At 36.7% G+C, this 24,256-nt stretch overlaps 1 protein-coding gene across 2 annotated transcripts in view; it reads right to left on the bottom strand.

The window, feature by feature from the left end:
* LOC150105904 (nuclear receptor-interacting protein 3-like) overlaps nt 1-24,256 on the bottom strand; it is a 108,999-nt gene that overhangs the window by 11,885 nt on the left and 72,858 nt on the right. For both annotated transcript variants that reach the window (XM_090394399.1, XM_090394398.1), the window contains 2 exons: nt 22,551-22,687; nt 3,608-3,663 (listed from right to left, as the gene is read on the bottom strand). In XM_090394399.1, the coding sequence (XP_090250525.1) occupies nt 3,608-3,663; nt 22,551-22,687 (193 nt within the window). The remainder of the gene's footprint in view (nt 1-3,607; nt 3,664-22,550; nt 22,688-24,256) is intronic.

Raw genomic sequence — 24,256 nt, 5'->3', positions numbered from 1 at the left:
CAAATAGAAGACCAAACAAAAATTAAGGAAAAACAAGAGATCTTTTCAAAAAGATCAGTTCAGTGCCAAGGTGACAATATTCAAAAGTAAACACAAAGGATATCTTGCAGAAGTTGCAGACATCAAAGAAAGATGGAAAGCATAGACAGAAACGCTTTACAGAAAGGACTCCAAAATTTGAGGAGTAAGGATTATACACAGGAGCTAGTACCACTGGAGAGTGAAGTGAGATGGGCACTGCAACAGCTATCCAGTAAGAAAGCACCAGGAGGGGATGGAATACCTATTGAGCTGCTCAAAGAACTGGGAGAAGAGGCAGTTAAAATTTTAACAGCTCTATGTCAGCAAATTTGGATCACAACTACATGGCTTAGGGAATAGAAAAAATCTGTTTATATACCTTTATTGGAGAAAGGTGATACAAGAGAGTGAGAAAATTACAGAACTATAGCACTGATTTCTCATGCAAGTAAAGTCTTATTTAAGATCATTCAGAAAAGACTGGAACTATTCATAAAGAGAGAGAAATGCTAGATGTACAGGCAGGATTTTGAAAAGGCAGAGGAACAAGAGACCAGATCGCCAATGTGAGATGGAGAATAGAAAGAGCACAGGAATGTCAAAAGAATGTCTACCTTTGTTTCCTTGACTACAGTAAGGCTTTTGACTTTTTAGATCATGTAAAACTGTGGAATGTGTTAAGAACAATGGGAGTACCAAAGTATCTCATTATCCTTATGAGAAATCTTTATTATGAACAAGATTTTTATGAATTTATTATGAATCTTTATTATGAAGCTACTGTCCAAACAGATCTTGGAGAAATTGCATATTTCACAATAGGTAAAGGGGTGCGACAAGGATGTATTTTATCTGCATACCTGTTTAACTTGTACAGTGAATACATTTCAAGAATGGCAGGGCTGGAAGAGTCTTCAGTTGGAATTAAAATTGGTGAAAGAAATATTAATAATTTGAGGTATGCAGATGATACCACCTTGTTAGCAGAATGCAAAGAAGATTTGGAGGAACTTATTATGAAAGTTAAAGAAGAGAGTGCTAAGCATGGCCTTAAACTTAACCTCAAAAAGATAAAAGTTACGGCAACATGTGAACTTAATGATTTTGAAGTAGATGGGGAGAAAATGGAAGCAGTTAACAATTTTGTGCTCCTAGGATCCTGAAATGATAAAGATGGGTATTGAACTAAAGAAGTTAGCAGAAGATTATTACTCGGAAAGAAAGCAATGACAAATTTAAGCAAGATCTTTAAAGATAAAGATATTAGCTTTGCAACAAAAATCAGAATCATGAAAGCAATGGTATTCCCTGTGGTACTGTATGGATGTGAAAGTTGGACCCTGAGAAAGAGTGAAAGAAGGAAGATAGATTTTCAGTTCTAACATTGTGATATTTTCTATTAGGTCATTCTTTGTCTTATAAAATTTTATTTCATTGTTCTCATCTGTCCAGAGATTTTGGAAATAGGTCACCATTTTTCTAAATCTATTGTTTGTATTTTTATATTTTCTTTTATTTCTTTATTCATGTATTTTATTACTTTATAGGTTTTGGGTTGTGGCTTAAATAAATCCTTTTTTAGTTCTGTTACGAAATTGTTCCATCTTTCTCTATGTTTTTTCCTTACTTCTCGTTTTGCAATTAACACTATTTCTTTTATACTCTATTTCCGCTTCTATTGTTTTGGAATTTAGCCATTTCTGGTAACTGTCCTTTTTGGTTTTTATTATATTTTCTATTTCTTTGTTCCAGTCTCATAGTCCTCTTTTTCTAATCCATTTGTGCTTTATTCCTAAGGTTTCTGTTGCTACTTTTGTGAGAATTCAATAACTTGAGGGTACAATTACCACTTGGCCAGTCAGACCAACCTGGTTGGCTGAGATAGGATAGATAGGGCCGTACTTATGCACAGGCACACAAGGCTCTAGCTGACGGTCTTGAAAAATTAGAGCCAATTTAAGGGCCCAAAATAGTAAGGGGGAGGGGGGTCAGAGCACTTTAGTGCCTTGCACCCTGCCTGCCTTAGGAAAAGTGTAAGTATGGCCCTGATGATAGAGAGAGAGAGAGAGAGAGGAGAAATATTTCATTACACATTATGAGAAGACAGCACAAATGATCATCTCAGGAAATTGAGTAAGACTGCAGTTAGAAAAGATGTGAGGAATAGATTTCTTGGTGAATCATGAATGAATGAGTGGACTGAACTGACAGTGAGAAGGGAGAGTGCATCATCTGAGTACAAGTTTATGATAAATAATGTGTAGATCTGAGGGGCTTCCCTTGATGAATCCTTTTGACTCCCTGTAAGTATCCATATAATAATAATAAATAATAATAAAGCAATATAAGCAAACAAAGTTTGCACCTGAAGTATCTTCAGGACTGAGGCAACTCATGGTAAAGGTGGACTAAGCTCTCTTCACCTGTCTTAGTATCTCCCATAATTCAAAGCACATCTCCTTGCAGACATGTATAATTACTATTACTATTATTACGGGCAACTCCAGGGAGTCATTGGACTCATCTAGGGAGGCCCCAAATCATATTCATCACAACTATTTGACATTCATACAGTATCTATCATACCTCGCCTTAAACTCATTCACCGTCACAGCATCCACCACAGACTCAGGGAGCGCATTCCACTCATTCACTACTCTAAAAGTAAAGAACCCAGCTCTAACACCTTTACTAACCACACTTTTGCCCAGTTTCCATGGATGTCCCCTAGTCCTCCCACAACCAAAATATAAGCATTAATGCATAATGCTATGCATTAAGGGAAGGGCCACTATCCAGACTGGTTTCGACCTTTATTGAGGTCTTGTCAGTGGGAGCCAGACCTAGAGGTGGTGATACTAAGGTGGAAGTAATGGAGAAGTCATATTTACCTATATGAGTTGACAAAAGGTGTCCTCACCTTATTATTAAATTATTCTAGATTTAGAGAAAGATGTTGGAAGTTTTTTCCCCTTGGTTAGACTATAATGAACTTAGTTTAATCCTTTATCCAAGTGTAAGCAAACAAAGTTTGTGCCTGAAGTATCTTCAAGACTGAAGATTTCTCTAAATCCAGAGTAATTTAATAATAAGGTGAGACACCTTTTGACAACTCATATAGGTAAATATGACTTCTCCATTACCTCCATTACTTCAGGTGCAAACTTTGTTTGCTTACACTTGGATAAAGGATTAAACTAAATTTATTATAGTCTAATAAAACAATATGCCTAAGTTGACTATCACATACATACTTGCATTTAGTATTTTCTTAAGAAATGTGTCCCTTCATATTGGAATTCTACTTAATGAGAAGTGACTGAATGGATTTCCACGAATAGTCAAGTCATCATACACTATGGGCAATCCCTTCCCTTAAAAATGTTCTGCACATACAGCACTGGTAACAACACTATCATAATTGTTTTTCTTTCTTTCATTTAGGGATCAACTTGGAAATGAAAAGTATTAAAAGGTTATGAGTAAAAAAAGGAAGAAAGATACTTTAGCTATTGAAATAATCAGTTTTTTATTATTATGGCTGTTATTAAAAAAATATAAAGTTAAGAACTAATTCTATACCAACCTGTGTTTTCCTTAAGAAGTCTATCCCTAAACTCAGATCTGCTGTACTGTTTTCCACTGGAAAATAAATTACATAAAGTTCCCTTTAAATACTCTCATTGCAAATATTAGTTATTTTATAATTATTTTCAATTTAACATAATGAATAATAACCCAATCCATATCGAGTAAAACTTATTTTCGGCATTGTCATAGTCTTCTTGTTTTGTGCAAAAGCAGCAGGTCTTTTTTTCATATGTTGTACTTGTGACATTACTGACATTACAGTTAATTCCTAAAGATGCCATATCAATAGAAAAATATTGCAATTTTTTAAATTATTTATATATTTATTTTTGTTAATACAAATTTATTTATAGTCCAAGCATCTTTTACCACCTTGAATATAAATCATCCAAAATTAAAAAAAAAAACTGAGAAGCCATTAACAGATTACTGATTTTTTTTTTTTTTTTTTTTTTTTTTTTTTTTTTTTTTTTTTAATGTAGGCTTTTGGTAGTTTTTTTATTTATACTATATGTGTGTGTGTGTGTCCCTCAAGCAACCAGTTATCATAACAGCCTGACCAGCTTGAACTGTTTACTATTTATATAACCGTTTTTTTTATTTACAACTGTTTATATAATTTTTGAGGGTTAACTACCTCAGACAGTATGTAACAGAGGGCACACGAGGATTAAGGGTCTTCGATTTGGTCATCTCATCGGAGGATGTAATTATCAATGAGGTGTCACATCATCCACCAATTGGTGAAAGTGACCATGAGGTGATTACCTGCAGTGCAAAGGACCCCTGTGAAAAAAGCGTATATGTGGAACTACAAGGGGGGGACGATTATGAAGAGCTCAGGAGACAGCTTGCGGGTGTAGCATGAAATGAGGAGTTAGCTGGAAAAGAGATCAATGCAGCTTGGGGGATTTTCAAAAACTATTTAGTAGATGCAATGTCTAAATGTATTCCAAGGGTGAGAAAATTAAATAAGGTAGGTGCGAGATGGATGACTAGAGATTAAGCATGCGATACAGAGAAAAAAGACATTGTGGAGGCAGCATAAGAGAAGTGGAAGTAACAATTTCATGAGGTCTACAAAGACCAGGCAAGGAGGGTGACTTGGTTGGTGAGAGTAGCTAAAGAGAGGTATCAACAGCAGTTAGCTAATGAAGCCAAAAAGAATCCTAGGGAGTTCTTTCGATATGTAGCCAGCAAAACAAAGAATGATTATAGAAGGATGACATTGATTGGAGGAAATGGTATAAAGACAGCTGTTGCAGAATGTGTGGTGGAGATACTTAATGAGCAGTTCATAAAGATCTTTCAATCTTGTGAATGTGACTTCATGAGAGATTAAGAGCAGTTGATGATGGGGAGGAGAGACTGACTGTAAGTGAGCAAGAGGTGTATGGGGAGTTGAGTAAACTAGATGTAAGGCTGTGGGACTTGATAATATATCACCGCATATTCTGAAGGAATGTGCCAGAGAGTTGATACCTGCCTTGACATTTTTTTTAATACGAGTCTTGCACTTGGTCAAGTTCCTAAGGAATGGAAGGAGGGCAAGATTGTGCCACTTCATAAAGGAGGTGATCGAACTCAAGCATCAAACTATAGGCCTATCTGTGTGTCAGATGTTGTGGTTAAGTTGTTGGAGAAGCTTGTGGGAACTAGGATCCAGAGTTGGGTTGACAACAATGGTATGATCTTTGATGGACAGCATGGATTTGCTAAAGGGAAGTCACATTTTAGTAATCTACTTACTTATTACAATAAAGTGATTGCTTCCTTGGACAGAGGAGAAGGATACACAGTAATATACTTGGATTTCGCAAAAGCTTCTGATAGAGTACCTCATGATAAGTTGACAGTCAAACTAGAGTAGATGGGGTTGGATATTAGATTAGTGCATTGGATTGGAGATTGGCTATCTGATAGATATCAACAAGTTGTGTATGGGGGTGCAATATCCAGGAAAAGGAAAGTCACTAGTGGAGTGCCTCAGGGGTCTGTTTTAGGACCATTACTATTTAATTTGTACATTAATGATATTGGCGAAGATTTGGATGGAGATATTCAGTTGTTTGCAGATGATGCAAAGTTGGGACGAACCATAAAGAGTAGTGAAGATGTTGTGGCCTTGCAAGAAGACTTGAATAAATTGAGTTATTGGGCAAGCAAATGGGGATGTGAGTTCAATGTTGCAAAATGTAAGGTTTTAAAATTTGGAAAACAAAGATGGGATGCAGAATTTATGCTTGGTGAGAATGTATTGTTGGAAGTAGAGAAAATAAGAGATCTGGGGGTGATAGTGGATAAGGATCTAAAATTTAGGGGACACATCGCCAAAATTGTGAAGACAACACAAAGACTTCCGGGAATGATGCGGCGGACACTGACGTGTAGAAGTAGGGAGATTCTTGTTCCATTGTATAAGGCTTTGATTAGGCCACACATGGACTATTGTGCCCAGATTTGGTCACCTGGTTTTCAGAAGGATGAAGAGATGTTGGAAAGGGCCCAAAGGCGACTGACTAAAAGGTAGTTTCTGGCCTCTGGAATGTCGAGTATGAGGAAAGATTGAAAAGATGTAATTTGCAGAGTCTAGTGGAGAGAAGGAAGAGGAGAGATATGATAGAGACCTACAAGTTGGTAAGGGGGTTGTTATAGGATCAATGGTGGAGAAGTTCTACAGAGAATAGTGGGAGATCAGGGGAGAACCAGAGGTCATCCCTGGAAACTGTATAAAGAGGGTGTGAGTAGGGGAGTGAGAGGCAGGTTTTTTTTCGTGCAGAGTTGTGAGTGATTGGAATGCCTTGCCTGAGAGTGTGGTGTCTGCAAAGAGTTTGAATGTGTTTAAGACACGGTATGATGAAATGTGTGTGATATAAAAGGACCTCCTAGATGAGTCTTTGACTCCATGAGGTCTTGTTTAATAATAATAATAATAATAATATTCCAGATGTGTCTGTCCTGAATGTTCAATGTTGCTTCATACCACTGTAAGTCAATTCTATTGAAGTCTCCTTTGATATTGGCAATCCACAGCATCTCATTCAAGGCCTACTTCTTTTCTTAATGCCTTCTGGATCACTTAACCTAATGTTTTTGACCAAGTTTATGTCAGGCTTTCTGATAACATGGCCAAACCATCATAGCATTCCCTTACACCAGATAATGCTAACATACCAGGTGGCTGCCCACTTTTTTAACATATTTTATCATTATTCATGAAGTCAAACCATTTCACTCTCAAATACTTTTCAAACACTGTTGATCAAAGCATCAAATCATTCATAAATTTGTCTCCATCTTGGCTCCATAAAACAAAACATAAAATCTACAGCCAGACTACTGTAGATTTAAAATTTTTTTCTTACTGCTATTTCATTGTGTTAACAAACTGTATAGTTTTGAACACTCCAGAAAGATTTCCTAGTCTTCTACAACTTCATTCCTCATCTCACCAATATCAGTTACACTGTACCAAGATAATATAAGTGGGAGACTTTGCTCTATAGCATGTCCTTTAAGAAAGACAAAAGATCCATCTTTATCACCTTTTCTTATTACATTTGTTTTCTCAATACTGATAATCAAACCTGGTTACTACCATTATTATCAACTTCTTTTACATTACTTATAAATAAGTAATGTAAGAGAAATCAGATACGTTAAGATTTTTAAGTCACTGTAGTTCCCGGTCCTTCCCTGGAAGAATCTTGCCAATTAAAAACTATTTTTAATATAGAAAAACTGACAGGAAATATGCCTGTTTCTTATTTTTGTTATTTTAACCCATTTGTTATATGCTTCATCAATGTTAACAAACCATACTGTTATCATATAAAGCAATCACAATGCTATTAAGTTTGTCAGGTATTCTACACAACAAATAAGAAAAGTCTCATTGACTATGTTATAGTTGATAGCAATGTTTTTCAATTGGTTCAGGACACAAGTGTATATACAGAGGATTTGAAATAGGAAGTGATCACTATCTAGTTTTGAGCAGGATAAAATTGAATTTCATATGGAAAAGAAGAGTGTTTAAGAAAGTTTTAAAATGAATCAACAGCTTTCAAGGGTGAACTGTAGACTTAAAACACAAACACCATTGAAGAAAAAATGAGAGTTTGAAAAACTCTCATTTTTTCTTCAATGGTGTTTGTGTATATGTAGTGTTAAATGAAACAAGAACCAAACCTTGGAGATTCAATGGCAAACATCGAAGAAAACATTGATTGATTCATCCAGAGAGGCATGTGGTGAGGTTGTCTGTAAGGATAGAAAAATCAGAACTCCATGGTGAATTCAGAAAGTTAAAGAGGCAGTCAAGGGAAAAGAAAGCATATGGAAAGTTCCTGGCAAGTAAGTCAGATTTTGCTCTTAGAGAATACAGAGAAATATGTAAGAAAGCAAAGCACTTTGTGAAACTAGCTAAACAAAAGCCATGGGAAGACTTTGGTAACAACAGAAAATAAATATCAGAAGGTGGCAAAATATTTTATTCATTATTTATTATTATTTCTGACACCTCCACGGAGTCTAAAGACTCATCGAGGAAAAGTACCTACTCTACAACTTCCCCATCTCCACCAACTATACCAAACCACCATTACCATTATCATCTACACCGTCATCTACTGCCAACAACTACCGTTAGTATTTTTTTGTCTGTAAACTGTGTTGTGTTCTGAAGGCTGATTTGTCTGTATGCAGGATGAAAAACCCAAGTTTCTGGGAGAAAAAAACCCAAAACCCCCTACCTCCATATGAAAATGGCTAACTCATCTTTCAATTGAAAAAATCCATATAAAGATTATTAGATATATGAAGAGCCAAAGGCTTCAATTCGGCGACATATGACTTGTTTAAGTTAAGGGATATTACATCCCATATCGTTTCTCAGCCGAATAAGAAACTCAAAGAGTTTCATGCCGAATATAGTAAAAACTATATAAAGTTTGGCGATTCCAAGCGTAAGCAAATACCTGGATAGCAGCAACTGACCCTTAAGGTAGTGCAAGCTGAGGCAACTCATAGCAAAGGTAGAGCAAGCTCCGATCACTGTTCTTGATATTTACCCATAATGTGAACTTAGCTCCTAGGAGCTGTATTACTGTTCAACATTATGAGAGAAGGTCACTACCCAGACCGGTTTCAACCTTTATTGAGGTCTCATCAGTGAGTAGGTAGACCAAGTTAATATCAAGTTTGTAGCGAACAGAACTTACAACCCTTCTATGAGTATTGCCGAGAGGTGTCCTAATGAATTATTAGATATATGAAGAGCCAAAGGCTTCAATTCAGCGACATATAAGCCTTTGGCTCTTCCCTTTCCCCTCTGCAAGCAGAACAGCACCTTGCATACACAGATGCTGACAAAGTCGAAGCCACAGCAAGAAACCTAGAGAAACAATGCAGTCCTGAATATGAGAACCTAAATATCAGCCACGTATACAAGATCCATCGTAAAGTCAGGTTCACAGTAAATCGTCCTGATGTCAATCAAAGTCCTATAATGCCTACCTCACCTACCGAAATAATCGGCATCATCAACAATCTCAAGATCAAAAAAGCCCCAGGTCCTGACGGCATCCCTAACCAAGTCATCAAGGCACTACCACACAAAGCCATAGCACATCTGGCAAACATCATAAACTCCATCCTCAAATGGCAGCACTTCCCCCCCTCATTGAAAATAGCTGACATCATCCCAATTCACAAACCAGGCAAAGACCCACACCTACCTGAAAATTACCGTCCCATTAGCCTGCTATCCAATTTAGGGAAAATAGCTGAGAAAATCATCCTCATCAGACTCCAAGATCATGTCAACCAACTAAATATCATTCCAGAAGAACAATTTGGCTTCTGTCAAAATCACAGCACCACCCATCAAATCCATAGACTGGTAGAATACATCACCACAGGATTCAATTGGAATCAACACACTGGAGCCGTCTTCCTAGACATTTCAAAGGGCTTCGATAAGATCTGGCACCAAGGCCTCCTCTACAAACTTATCATCGCTAACCTTCCGCTAAACATGATACACCTGATCAAATCATACCTCTCCAACAGGAGGATGCAAGTCAAAATCAATGAAACAGTCTCAACCCAACAGAAAATCCTCGCTGGAGTTCCTCAAGGATCACTGCTAGCCCCGATCCTGTTCAACATCTATATGGCAGACATCCCTCAAAATCCTCTCACATCCACCATCGCCCTTTACGCAGATGACATGGCAATTCTAGCCAGATCTTGTCAACCACTTCTCGTTACCAAAAAACTACAAGACACCATCCTGAATCTAGAAAAATGGTTTAAAGATTAGCGACTACAATTAAATCCCCAGAAAAGTACAACGATACTCTTCATAAGAAGACGAGCATCCCCCAACGGAGACATCACCCTGTTCAACTCTAAAATTCCCTGGAAAACTGAAGCAAAATACCTAGGAATACTTCTCGATAAGCGATTATGCTTCAACAGCCATATCAAGAGCATATGCACCAAAGCTTCAAAAATTATCACACAGCTATACCCCTTGATCAACAGACACAGCAAACTAAGCTCAAGCAATAAAATACTACTGTACAAGACAGTGATCCATCCCACAGTCATATACACCTCCCCAGCCTGGAGCCATACCTCCAAGACAAACATCCTCAAGCTACAAAGACTACAGAACAAATGCCTGCGAATGATTCTGGACGCCCCGTGACTCATCAGGAATGCCCAGATCCACCGGGACATAAATATCCCCTACATCTCTCCACTACTATGCTCCCTAGCAGAGAAATTCTTTATGAAGACATCTACGCATCCAAACCAACTAATACAGCAAGCCGGAAACTATGACGGTAATGACCACTGGAAACATAAAAGACCGAAATCCATCCTAACACCCAACGACGAATAACCACTTCTGCCCACTCAGGGCGAGCTAAAATAGCTCAGAAATCTCTCCCATCACTGCTCCCGAAACAAACAACAGGGAATATGAAAAGCGTCAAGCTTCACCCTCTGCGCCATATATGTCCTGCGTCCTTGATATTAACTTGGTCCACCTACTCACTGATGAGACCTCAATAAAGGTTTCAACCTTTATTGAGGTCTCATCATATGTGAACTTAGCTCCTAGGAGCTAAGCTCACATTATGGGTAAATATCAAGAACAGTGATCGGAGCTTGTTCCACCTTTGCTATGAGTTGCCTCAGCTTGCACTACCTTAAGGGTCAGTTGCTGCTATCAAGGTATTTGCTTATGCTTGGAATCGCCGAACTTTATATAGTTTTTACTATATTCGGCATGAAACTCTTTGAGTTTCTTATTCGGCTGAGAAATGATATGGGATGTAATATCCTTTAACTTAAACAAATCCATATAAAGATTTCTCTTGTCATGATGAGAATCTAACTTAAACCTTTTCCAAAAAAAATGTGCAATGTACCGTCGTTCTTCCAGTTGCACTACAGAGGCATTGTGGAAGCTACTGAAAAAAAATCTTACAAATGGAGGAAAAAGTACTGCAAAAGGAATCAGAGATAATAAAGATGATATGAAAACTAAGATTAAGATATTCTAGATGTTTGGAGTAATTATTTAGAAAGGCTGCTAAATGAAACAAGCACAGTGATAGAAAACTTCCAACAGGAATGCAGTCAGGAATACATATCCATACTTTAATTAGAAAAAGTCATGAAAAAAATCTGAAATGTGAAAAGGCAGCTGGAGTAGATGAAATTCAACCAGAAATGCTCATATATGGAGGTATAAAAGTTTACAGAGGCTGCATTGCATAATTCAGAAGGCCTGGTCAGAGGGTCAAATTCCAGATGATTAGAGCAGAGCTCTCATGGTATCCGATCTATAAAAAGGGAAATAAAACAGAATGTGAGAATTACACAGACATTTCCTACTGAATGTTCATGGTAAGATTTATGCAAGTATACTTGAGAAACAGCCAAGAAAAATTGTGGAAGGGAAGCTTGGTGAAGAACAGGCTGGACTGAGGTATTCCTCAGTCCAAACAGAGGTTGTCAGGATCAGATTTTCACTTTAAGACAAATAACTGAGAGATCTTGGGAATGTAAGAAGGATTTGTATTTAAGTTTTATAGATCTGGAAAAGGCATATGACAAGGTGCAAGAGGAAAACTTTTCAAAACGCTACAGTTATGAGACATTATAACGAGCAATACAGAATTTCTATTTAATCTATAAGTCAGCAGTTAGAATTGAAGGAGGTACAGGAAGATGGTTTGATGTTAAATTAGGTGTGTGTGAGACAGGTGCACATTATCTCCACTGTTATTCATTATCTATATTGACCACATTATGAATGATAGTGATATTAAATCTGATATCAAAATTGGCGATGTTAATCTTAGTTCTTTACTTTATGCAGATGATGTTATACTTCTGAATAAATCCAGCAGAAGTCTGCAAGATTCCCTGACTAAATTGAGTAACTGCTGTAATAAATTTCATATGAAAATCAGCAATAAAAATACAAAGACAATGAAAATAGGAAAAAACATCAACTCTATCCTAAATCGTGAACCTGTAGAACAAGTAAAACATTTCAGCTATTTAGGCACAATTTTTAGTGAAGATGGTAAATTAAATATGGAAATAGACAACAGAATCAACAAAGCTTGTATGGTAGGAAGTCAGCTGAATAAATTTATATAGAATAAGAAATCAGTCAAAACACTAAATTACCTATATTCAAGACAGTGTTCAAACCAATTTTAACTAATGGATCTGAGAATTGGGTTAGAAATAAAACACTTGATCAAAGACTGGAGATTGCTGATATGAGAGTTTTGAGAAAAATTAATGGAGTGAATAGATGGCATCAATGGCAGTACCACAATAAAAATGAGGTATTAGGAAAGAACTTGCCATTGCTAGCATTCAGGAATATGTTAGTAGAGCTAATCTCAGGTGGTATGATTACTTAAACAGAATGGGAGAGGAAAGATTAGCAGAATGAGCATTCTTTATGAGCTTGGCAGGAAAAAGATCCAGAGGAAAAGCAAGATGTAAATGGACTGATACAGTTAAAAATTGCCTTAAAAGACAGAAATATAAGATAATGATAATGCTGCAGTTTTGACAGATAACAGATTAATCTGAAGGAAAAGTTGATCCAAAGTTAGTAATGGTGTAACTTTATCATGTAGTACTATCATAATTATTCTGTACATCCCCTGAGAGTACATAGCAGGAATTGATGAAGAGGTATTCCATATGCCCTTACAATCTTCCATAAATTTTGTGAGTCACATAAATCACCAAGGACAATTCGATCACAAGACTGAATATTGTGTAAAAGATAATCAAAATACTCTGTCCATTTTGCCATAATGGCACCTTACCATTCAAGTGCGTTTTTATTTTTATATTTTAATGATTGCACTCCATTCTGACTCTTCCCACATAACTTATTAATATCTTTATATAGTCCTTTGTGATTATTCTTTAAAGTTGCATGTGATGCAACTTGAAAGAAAGAATAACTTGATACAACTCTGCCATGCTGTTAAACCAGAAGTTTTTATTTATTTTCAACTGTCTGTGTTTTTACTTGTTTATTAATTTCCGTCTGTCTAAGCGTATTCTTATTATCTGGATGTTGCTCCAGCCTCTTCCTGCATTCTCTTCTTTCTCTTTAAATGCATTTAAGCAATGAAGCAATTAAGTGCATCGCCTCATTGCCCAAATAATTCTAGTTTTGCTACTCCATAATCCCTAAAACAGACCGACTAGTTTCATGTAATTTTCATGTTTGAAGCCATCCCATACACTTTTTATGTCATGATTTTGTATTTCCAAGTGTATTAGCTCTTTCATAACATATGAACACCTCATACTGATAAATTCTGGCAATATCAGCATTCCTCAATGCTTCAGTGTTGATAGCAACAACGGTATGCCTTTGAGTGCATTTTCTGAAGTTCTACTGTAGTATACTCTCGATGAGTAAGTGGTCATCTCCTATTTCTGAGCCTGGTTCTACAAAAAAAGTGTCCATTTATCATTAATTAGGACAAAGTCAACATGTTTTTGTGGATACCGCTAGGTGAGACCCAAGTGTATTTGTAAATATCTTATGCTTGAAGTAGGTTCTGGCTATTCTCAGTCCACTTAGCATACATAACTGGAGGCATCAATCACCACTGTCACTGCAATTATGCCTACTCAGTAATAAGAATCAGTGTCAACCATGGCATTCAAATCCCTTAAAATAACTGTTACATCAAACTGCTAACTTGTAGCTGGTTAAAAAAGCACTATCACTCTTTAACTACACTCAGAGCTTTCATTATTATCACCCCAAGACCTCATGTAGTCAAAGACTCATCTGGGAGGTCCTTTAATCACACGCACATCTCATCATACCGTGTCTTAAACACACCCCAACTCCTTGCAGACACCACACTCTCAGGCAAGGCATTCCAATCATTCACAACTCTGCACGAAAAAAACCTGCCTCTAATTCCCCCACTCACACCCTCTTTATACTCACACACTCTGGTTCTCCCCTGATCTCCCACTATTCTCTGTAGAACTTCTCCACCATTGATCCCATAACAACCCCGTACCAACTTGTAGGTCTCTATCATATCTCCCCCTTCCTCCTGTCCACTAGACTGCAAATTACATCTTCTCAATCTTTCCTCATACTCGACATTCCAGAGGTCATTCCTTAGTGAGTCGCCGTTAGACCCTTTCCAACATCTCTTCATCCTTCTGAAAACCAGGTGATCAAATCTGGGCACATGGACTAATCAAAGCCTTATACAACGGAACAAGAATCTCCCTAATTCTATACATCAATGTCCTCCGCATCATTCCCAGAAGCCATTGTGTTGTCTTCACAATTTTGGCGATGTGTCGCCTAAATTTTAGATCCTTATCCACTATCACCCCCCAGATCTCTTATTTCCTCTACCTCCAACAATATATTCTCACCAAGCATAAATTCTGCATCCCAACTTTGTTTTCCAAATTTTAAAACCTTACATTTAGCAACAATGAGCTCACATCCCCATTTCCATGCCCAATCACTCAATTTATTCAAGTCTTCTTGTAAGTCCACAACATCTTCACTACTCTTTATGGTTCGTCCCAACTTTGCATCATCTGCAAACAACTGAATATCTCTATCTGAATCTTCGCCAATATCATTAATATACAAGTTAAACAGTACTGGCCCTAAAACAGACCCCTGAGGCACTCCACTAGTGACTTTCCATTTCCTGGATATCGCACCCCAATACACAACTTGTTGATACCTATCAGATAGCCAGTCTCCAATCCAATGCACTAATCTAATATCCAATCCCATCTGCTCTAGTTTGACTGTCAACTTATCATGAGCTACTCTATCAAACGCCTTTGCAAAATCCAAGTATATTACTGTGTATCCTTCTCCTCTGTCCAAGAAAGCAGTCATTTTATTGTAATAAGTAGATTACTAAAAAATGACCTCCCTTTTGCAAATCCATGCTGTCCATCAAAGATAATAGCATTGTTGTCAACCCAAATATGGATCCTAGTTCTCACAAGCTTCTCCAACAACTTAACCACAACACTTGACACACAGATAGGCATATAGTTTGATGCTTGAGTTCGATCACCTCCTTTATGAAGTGGCACAATCTTGCCCTCCTTCCATTCCTTAGGAACTTGACCAAGTGCAAGACTCGTATTAAAAAAATATGTCAAGGCACGTGTCAACTCCTTGGCACATTCCTTCAGAATACACGGTGATATATTATCAAGTCCCACAGCCTTATTTACATCTAGTTTACTCAACTCCCCAAACACCTCTTGCTCACTTACAGTCAGTCTCTCCTCCCCATCATCCACTGCTCTCAATCTCTCCATGAAGTCACATTCACAAGACTGAAAGATCTTTATGAACTGCTCATTAAGTATCTCCACCACACATTCTGCAACACCTGTCTTTATACCATTTTCCTTCAATCAATGTCATCGTTCCATAATCATTCTTTTTTTTGTTGACTACATATCAAAAGATCTCCCTAGGATTCTTTTTGGCTTCATTAGCTAATTGCTGTTCACACCTCTCTTTAGCTACTCTCACCAACCTTCTTAGCTACTATCCCCCATGCCTGGTCTTTGTAGACCTCATGATATTGGTTATTTCCACTTCTCTTATGCTGCCTCCACAATGACCGTTTTCTCTGTATCGCATGCTTAATCTCTTCATTCATCCATCTCACACCTACCTTATTTAACCTTCTCACCCTTGGAATACATTTAGACAGTGCATCTACTAGATAGTTTTTGAAAAACTCCCCAAGCTGCATTGATCTCTTTTCTAGCTAACTCCTCATTCCATGCTACACCCGCAAGCTGTCTCCTGAGCTCTTCATAATCACCCCCCCCCCTTGTAGTTCCACATATACTCTTTTCTCACAAGGGTCCTCGCACTGCTGGCAACCACCCAGGTAATCACCTCATGGTCACTCTCACCAATTGGTAGATGATTTGACACCTCATTTATAATTACATCCTCTGATGAGATGACCAAATCCAAGACCTTTAATTCTCATGTGCCTTCTGTTACATACTGTCTGAGGTAGTTATCCCTCAAAAACTCAAGAAAGTCATTTTCTTTACTTCCAGTTGCTATCTCATCATTCCTGTCTATAGTGCCATAATTAAAATCACCCATAATGATCACTCTTTTCTTATTTGCTTGGCTAATTTGACTATACATTTCACTATCACCACCATCCACATTTCCTGATCTATAACAACATCCCACCAAGTATTTGATTCCATTCACCTCTATATCACACCATACTGCCTCAAAACCACTGGCACTATTTCCATCTTGCATCTCTACTTTGTATGGACATAATTCTTTCTCTATCATCAATAGCACTCCCCCCTCCCTTTTTTTTACCCCTTCTATCCTCACAAAACACATCATACCCTTCCATCTCTATTCCTGTCAGGATGTCATCCTCTTCCAACCATGTCTCACTTATTCCAACAAACCTTTGGTGAACAGACGCAATTAGTGCAACCATTTCATCTGCCTTGTTTCTTATACTTCTAGCATTTGTATACAAACACAACAGCTTATTTCTGGATCTACAGCTAGTTCCACTGATACCACTCACTCAATGTGATCTCTCCATGCTCGACTGGGGCCATTTCCCTTTCTGCTTCTTCATTTTAGAACCCTTTTCAATTCCAACTGTTTTCTCTTGATCCCTGGTCATCCCATTCCTTTCCTGCCTACACATGCTCTCACCCCCTCTTGGAGCATCCACCTTTCTCACACTGTGTACCCCTGTCTACCCTGAGCCTCTCCATTTTCCTGCTCCTCTTGCACACCCATTCTCTCATTTTCTATACTCATACCACTCACTTCCCCATTCATATCCACCTCTTCAATTCATCCCAGTTTAAAATTCAGCAGTTTGGAGCCTTTCATTAATGCAATTATATCCAAGAAGAGCATTTCTATTAAGTAACAGTCCTACACATTGTCAATGAGTATATCAATTACACATTGTCCTACATATTGCTATTTTTATCCTTCCATGTCCTGAGTATATCAATCAAGTGCTACCATACTAAATTATCTTTTCCTATCCAGCTCATTTCCTGTGATATAAGAATCTCCAACTTGTACCAGTGAAATTCTTTAGTGAGGACATCTAGCAAAAAATCTTCATTCAATGCTTTTATGTTCCATAAATATAAAAAAAAGTTTTACTAGATTTATGAAAGAATAATTTTAGTAAAATAAAAAAATATTCATTTTTTAATGAATGTAAAATATTCATTTGTTTGCTGATAACAACAAAACTGGATAGAGTAATAGTTAATAAAAATGTAGAAATTTTGCAGGATGATTTACATAAACTGGCAGCATAGGCAAATGGCTTTCAGTTTAACATGGCAAAGTGTAAGATTATTCATTTTGGGATGCAAACATTACCAGCTGTGTACTATGCTGATGGAAGTGTACTCCAGAAAACTGATGAATCCAGGGATTTGAGGATGTTGGTGGATTAGGAATTGAGGTTCAGAGGGCATATCAAAAGTGGCTAAAACAGTTCATAGGATTATCTGGTTATTGAAGCACATCCTGACAAGCAGAGATAAATAGGTTATAATACCTCCTTATAAGGACTTGATAAAGTCCCATCTGGACTATGCACAGGTCTGGAAACCTGATTAGGGGAAGAGGTAGAGAGATCCAGAGACAAGTGACCATGATAGTGGCAGGCCTATGGAATGTTGTTTATGAGGGTAGGTTGAAGATTTTTGGGTTACAGAAATTGGTTGATAAGAGGAAGAGGGGGAGATATGATTATATGATTGAGAAATACAAATTACTTAAAAATTTTTATAAGATTGATACAAAGGAAATTTTTCAGCATGAGAACAGTGGGGAGAACTAGGGATCATCATCTCCCTGGAAATTGAGTAAGTGTATGTGGAGTAGATTTTTTTTTTTTTGGTGAGTGGTGAATGAGTGGAACAGATTGTCAGAGTCTTTTATGAGTGTTGTCATGAATGAGTTCAAAGCAAAATGTTTAGGACTTAAATGTAAAATGTTTAGGGCTTCCCTTCCTGAATCTACAGATTCTCAGGAGTTGCCTGTACAATGTTGTGATTTGGTTTTCAGGTCCTCTTTTACAATTGTAGGCATGGGGCAATAACATATCTTCCAATTCCTTTTAGCTTAAGTTATCTAAACCACTTTCGATGAAATGTCAGTTAAAGTCTGGCAATGCTTGTAGAAGCATTGGAGTCCAGATATCTGTAATGATCGGGGCTCCTAATTAGCCACCAGATGACATTAGGTATCCTGTGTATCAGTCTACCTGAGTTGGGTAGCCCAAGGGCTAAGACCATCAGTGCAGTAATATTTATTCCATATTCAAATCCAAACCATAATTAGATCTAATCAGTTTAAATGATAAAGCAAGATCCCTGTGCCATTCCTCAGTAGGATGTACTAAATAGTACAGTAGCAGCTGATATTTTCTGCTACTAAAGATTTTGTGCATATATCAGCAATACACCAGCCATATCCCCTTTTGTGACAATAGGTTATACCACTAGAAGGCCAAATTGGTATTCAGGCAAAGTGAGGCAATATTTTTCACTTTATTGACTTTTATAATCTTTACTCAGACTACTTTTAAAATATAACAATTTTTTATGCTAATTCTCTTTAATCAAACTTGGCAAATGAGTAGACCATTGTTTCATAGATTCTTACTTTTGTTACTTGTTTGATGTCTCTTGACTTCCATATTTTATTAAGTCGTCCAAAAGTTTGGGATGCTTGACTGATTCGTCTGTTTATATCTTTTATTATTTCATCATTGTACTCAATAACTCCTCCAAGGTAAGTGAAGTTTTCTACCTGATCTAGATTCTTACTATCAATTTCAATTTTCAGATTGGTGTTTCCTTTTCCTATTTGCATAATTTTTATTTTGTCTATATTTATGTTTAATCCAGCTTTTATACACTCCTCCTTTATTTTATCAGAAATTCACTGTAGATTTTCTTCTGTGCTTGCAAGTAATGCAATGTTGTCTGAAAATTTTAAATTTGTTACATTTTTCCATATATTTTGATTCCGGAGTCTTCATTGTTTAAGACCTTATCGGTTGCTTCTTCCAGTGTAAGATTGAACAGGTCTGGTGACAGATTGCATCCCGTCTTACTCCGCTCTCTGTGTGGAACCAGTTGGTTAAGGTGTCCTCCATTTGTACTGTGCTTTCAGATTTCTCATATAGATTCTTTATTATTCTTATGGTTTTGTTGGGAATTCCAAATTCTTCCATAGTTTTCCATAGTTCTCTTCTATGGATTGAATCAAATGCCTGACAGAAGTCCATGAAATTTATGTAGCAACTTTGGTTGTACTCTAGTGTCTTTTCTATTAGCTGTCTTAAGGTGAATAGTTGATCAATTGTGCTTCGCCCTGGTCTGAAACTGGCTTGTTCTTCTCCTAGTGCCAGTTCTATATATGTTTAATTTGTTTTTGGAGTGCTTTAGTAAAAACCTTACTTGGAATACTGAGGAGGCTAATGCCTCTGTAATTATTGCATTCTGTTTTATCTCATTTTTTGTATATGTGCCTACTGATTGGACCAAATCAGGAGTTATGACTGATTTGGTCCAATCAGTAGGCACTGCCTTCGTTTTTGTAGATCCTTTCAAATAATGTTTTTAATGGTTCCAACAGTTGTTCCTTTCCTGCTTTTAAGAATTCTGCATGTATTTGATCAAAGGAAAAACTCAAAACTAGGAAAATTGAGTTTTTCTATGCTGTGTGCTATTATTTCCTTGGTAAAGATATTTGTTTCCTCTTCCATTTCAGTGGCTGGAATCATAATATCCTGGGAGCTGTTTTTATTATATAAATCATTGAAGTATTCTTCCCATTTGGCCATTCTTTTTGTTTTACTTTAATTAGTTGTCCCTCTTTGTTTTTGATCATTATAATTTTTGTTGTCCATGTCTTACTAATTTGGTCTATTTGTTTATATAATCCATGAAGGTTATTTTCTTTTGATAGCTTTTCTGCCATTTTGCATTTTTCTTCTAACCAGTTATTCTTATCTCTTTTAACTAGTTTTCTAATTTCTCTGGTTAATCTATTATATTCATTTCTGTTATAGTTCTATTTTAGTTTCATGCTTTTCCTTTGAGACTTTTTACTTCATTCGAGATCCAATCCTTTTTACTTTCTCTTTCTGTGTAACCTATTGTTTTTTCTGCCGAATTTAATATTATTTCTTTTAATTTGCACCAATATTCTTCTATGTTTATAGTAGTTCCCTAGTTGATATTTTCTTAGAATATTGTTGTCTTGTAGTTTTTTTACATTCAGTCTCCTTTTGACTCTAAAGGTGCTTCCAGATTTTAACTTTATTCTTAGGTTTGCTAATACTAGCTTATGGTCTGATCATTCATTGCATTCTCCATACCCGAACTTTCTGATTGCTCTTGGCCAGGTATTTGCCTACTTTTGTGTTTAAGTCCCCTATTAGAATTAGGAGATCTTGACTTGATGTCTGCTGTACTGCTTTTTGCAAATCTATATAGAACTCCTCAATCTGCAGAGAAGGATCTGCAGTTTAGGATACTTGATTTCCATCTTTGGTTTACAATAATATAGTCTCCCATATTCTTGGTTTGTCTGTCTGGTGATATCCATGTCCATTTTCTTTGGAGTTTTGGATGTTTAAAGAGAGTGTTGGTTATTGTTAGTCTATTATTTGAGAAGAAGTTTAGCAGTCTTTTGCCATGTTCATTGCTTTCTCCATACCCAAACTTTCAGATTATTCTTGGCCAGGTATCCCAGTCTTTGTCTACTTTTGCATTTAAGTCCTCCATTAGAATTAGGAGATATTGACTTGATGTCTGCTGCACTGCTTTTTCAAATCTATATAGAACTCAATGTCTTCTTCTGATGATGTTGCTGAGTATACTTGAATAATAATTAGTGATCCAATTGATGTTTTAAATCTTGCTTTAATTATCCTAGGTGAGATAAAATTGTAGGACAACAGAGTTTTGAGCCTTTGATTTTAATATAAGTGCTACTCCTTCTTGGTGTTTGTTGTCCTCCCTGCCTGAAGTTAAGATTTTGTACTGTCCTTGGTGGAATTCTCTTTTTCCAGTCCATCTGGTTTTGCAAAGTTCAATCATTTCCCATCGGTAGTTGTCTAATTCATGCAGTAGTATTTCCAATGCTCCTTGCTGATGAAGAGTTCTTACATTCCATGTTCCTATGCTTGTTATGTTTTTCCTGTCTATTAGGTGATGTTTTCTTCCAATAGCATATTTTTCGCCTTCACTATCTTGGTTCCCTAATAGTGGGTGTGACCCTTGTTTGACCGGGCAACGGTCAAGCCGGCATGTATCTTTAGGTTGGTTAGAGTTTCATTTGGTTTCAATGGTTAAGTTTTTGTCGTGTCAACCACCACTCCTTGACCTGAATTCAGCCGCTTTTTTTTAGTAGATAGTGGAAACTACTGAGGAAAGAGTCACCCCCTTGTCCTCGAGTTGCTCTAATAGCACTGGGGGGGGGGGGGAGTAAGAAGTAAGAGAGAGAGAGAAAGTAGAGGGAAAGAAGCGTAGAAGACCAGTCTCCAGATATGATATATCAAGTGTATATTGTATGAAGTAAGATCAGGTCTAGCTTGGGTATCTCGGGTTTGCCATGCCCATACTCACCAATGTGAGCCCCTGAGAGCTTACTTATATATTTCTAATATATCTCCTCTCATCCAATCATTCCTCAAACTTTGAAGACTATATTCCCTCAAATCTGCTTGGTCATCAGGCTCTGGGTTTTCTCAACTGTTTTCCCATCTTCTTGGAACCCAGTTGACCATAACTACACACAATTTGAGAAGTATAGTAGGTACTGTGGGTTAACATGCAACTTCCACAGTAGGCCACAGGGCTCCATGTAGATGCTCTAATAATAATAATGAAGACACTAATAACTAGAATCATGTTAGCAACACAGCAAATAGTTTGGCAGGGAGGATATTCAGGTTATTTCCTGATAATGTGAAGGCTCACCCTTTCACCAGATTCATAATAATGCTCACTGATATTTATATCGTTATCACATTTGCATACCTTAGCTCATCTCTGGAAACTGTATAATGACATTGCTAGTAAAGGAATGAGAAGTAAATTTCATGAACTGAAAGTGATGAATGAATGGAATGAACTGCAAGAGTGGGTAGCGAGTGCACTAGCAATGACAGAATTCAAGAAGTAATATGATGCATATTGTAGTGTATATAATGGGAGCTTCATTCATGAGGTTAATAACTGTATGGAGACCTAGAAATAATATTAATAGTAAACAGCTTTTTACTGTAATAATTAATGGTTCAGCTTACCCACATTAAATTGTGCTACTTGCTGCCAGCCTCCTAAACTGAGATCTATGTATTTCACTTTTCCTTTAACTTCTGGCTGAGTAGTTGCTAGAGGATTAAAAATGTTGCTTGCTTCTGGAATAATTTGGTCCATGAGCCTATTTAAAGGAAAAAATGTATTGTATTTTGAATAAAAGCACATTTCTCTTCATGTTAGCTTTATTATTATGCAAGCATCTCAAGATATATTGCCTATCAATACCTCTTCTTAAATTCATTCACTGATAAAGCACTTGCAACTGCTTCTGCACTTAATGGAGAAGCAGTTGCTCCTCCTCCCCCATTCATTCATCATTCTCAAAGCAAAAATCTAATCCTTATGCCTTTCTTAACCATGCTCATGCAATTTTTAGGGGTTAACCCTTATTCTCTCTCTCTCTCTTCTTGTCATCATGTATCGAAACATTTCTTCTGCATCAATCCTACAAAAACCCCTTAAGTAACTTATATGTTTCTATCATATTCCTCTTTTCCACCTATCAAACAAATTTTTTAACCCACAAACCATCACTCTATAATTATAGTGAGCATTTTACAAACCTACCACTTGGTCACCTACCTCTGAATCGTCCTTCAACCACTTCCTCCTCCCCCAAGAAACCAATAGTCCAGCTGTAGTTATATCAGAGTGCCTTACAAAAATGAATAGCAATTTGTTTTTCAATATTCAAGTGAACTTTGGATTATTTTGCCCAACACCATCCCCAAATCTCAATCCTCAATTTATTGCAAGTGCAGTCTCATCAATATAATACACAGTTTGTAATCTTTACAATCCAAAGTGCATAAACTTACACTTTGTCACATTGAACTTTATAATTAACATATAAATTAAAGTACAGTTAATGTACAAATTAAACAGAAGATATCCAGATAAGAGCAGTCAGCTTTAGATGAAACTTGAAAGCAGTGCACAGATTATATTTCTTTAAAGTTCTGACTATTTTTTCTGAAGTGACCTGGATATAGGGGATAATAATAGCATTACTCTAATCTGTATGTTGAGAGGGATGTGAAGAGATAGAAGGAAGAACAACTTTTTTGATCTTTTTGGTCACTGAACTGGAAGATCTGGCAAATAAAGGAGAATTCATCTGCAAGAGAAGTCTGGGTGGAACAAAGGTTGTAGGTCCTGTTGAAAAGGATTTTAACATCATATTGTTGAGAGTGGAGGGGTAACAAGAAAGTTTGTGTATATATGTATCTACTTGTCTGGGTTGTCTGTCTTCTGTAAACTGAGAAAGAAAGGGTGCCATTGGGAAGACATGACTGGAGTATCTAGAAAAGGCATTCTACTGTTATTTTCTTTCTCTAAAGCAGTGGTCTCCAAACTTTTTTGATCGCATATACCCCCAATTGATTGAGCAAAAATCTATTGTAACAAGTATTATAAAGAGGAAATATGCCTTGTATCATTATATAATAATTAAAAACGCTAGATATTTTTACACATTATTTTTATTATTAACAGCTTACAAATATATTTATTACAATATTTAATGTGAACAATGGCCTTGCATTTCTTTCATAATTTCTTGAAATTCTGGTTTGATGGCTTCTGATACTGCGATACGTTGCTTCTTTAAATTATCTGCAATGATTTCTATACATCTACCAATAGTATTTGCTGATAAGGGAATACATTTTAGTTTATCTGCATATTCTTT

This window comes from Typopeltis vanoorti, chromosome 6 (genome assembly GCF_054136105.1).
Source record: "Typopeltis vanoorti isolate ZY-2024b chromosome 6, IOZ_Tvanoo_1.0, whole genome shotgun sequence".
Lineage (NCBI taxonomy): Eukaryota > Metazoa > Arthropoda > Arachnida > Uropygi > Thelyphonidae > Typopeltis > Typopeltis vanoorti.
This window is presented reverse-complemented; position numbering and strand designations above follow the sequence as displayed.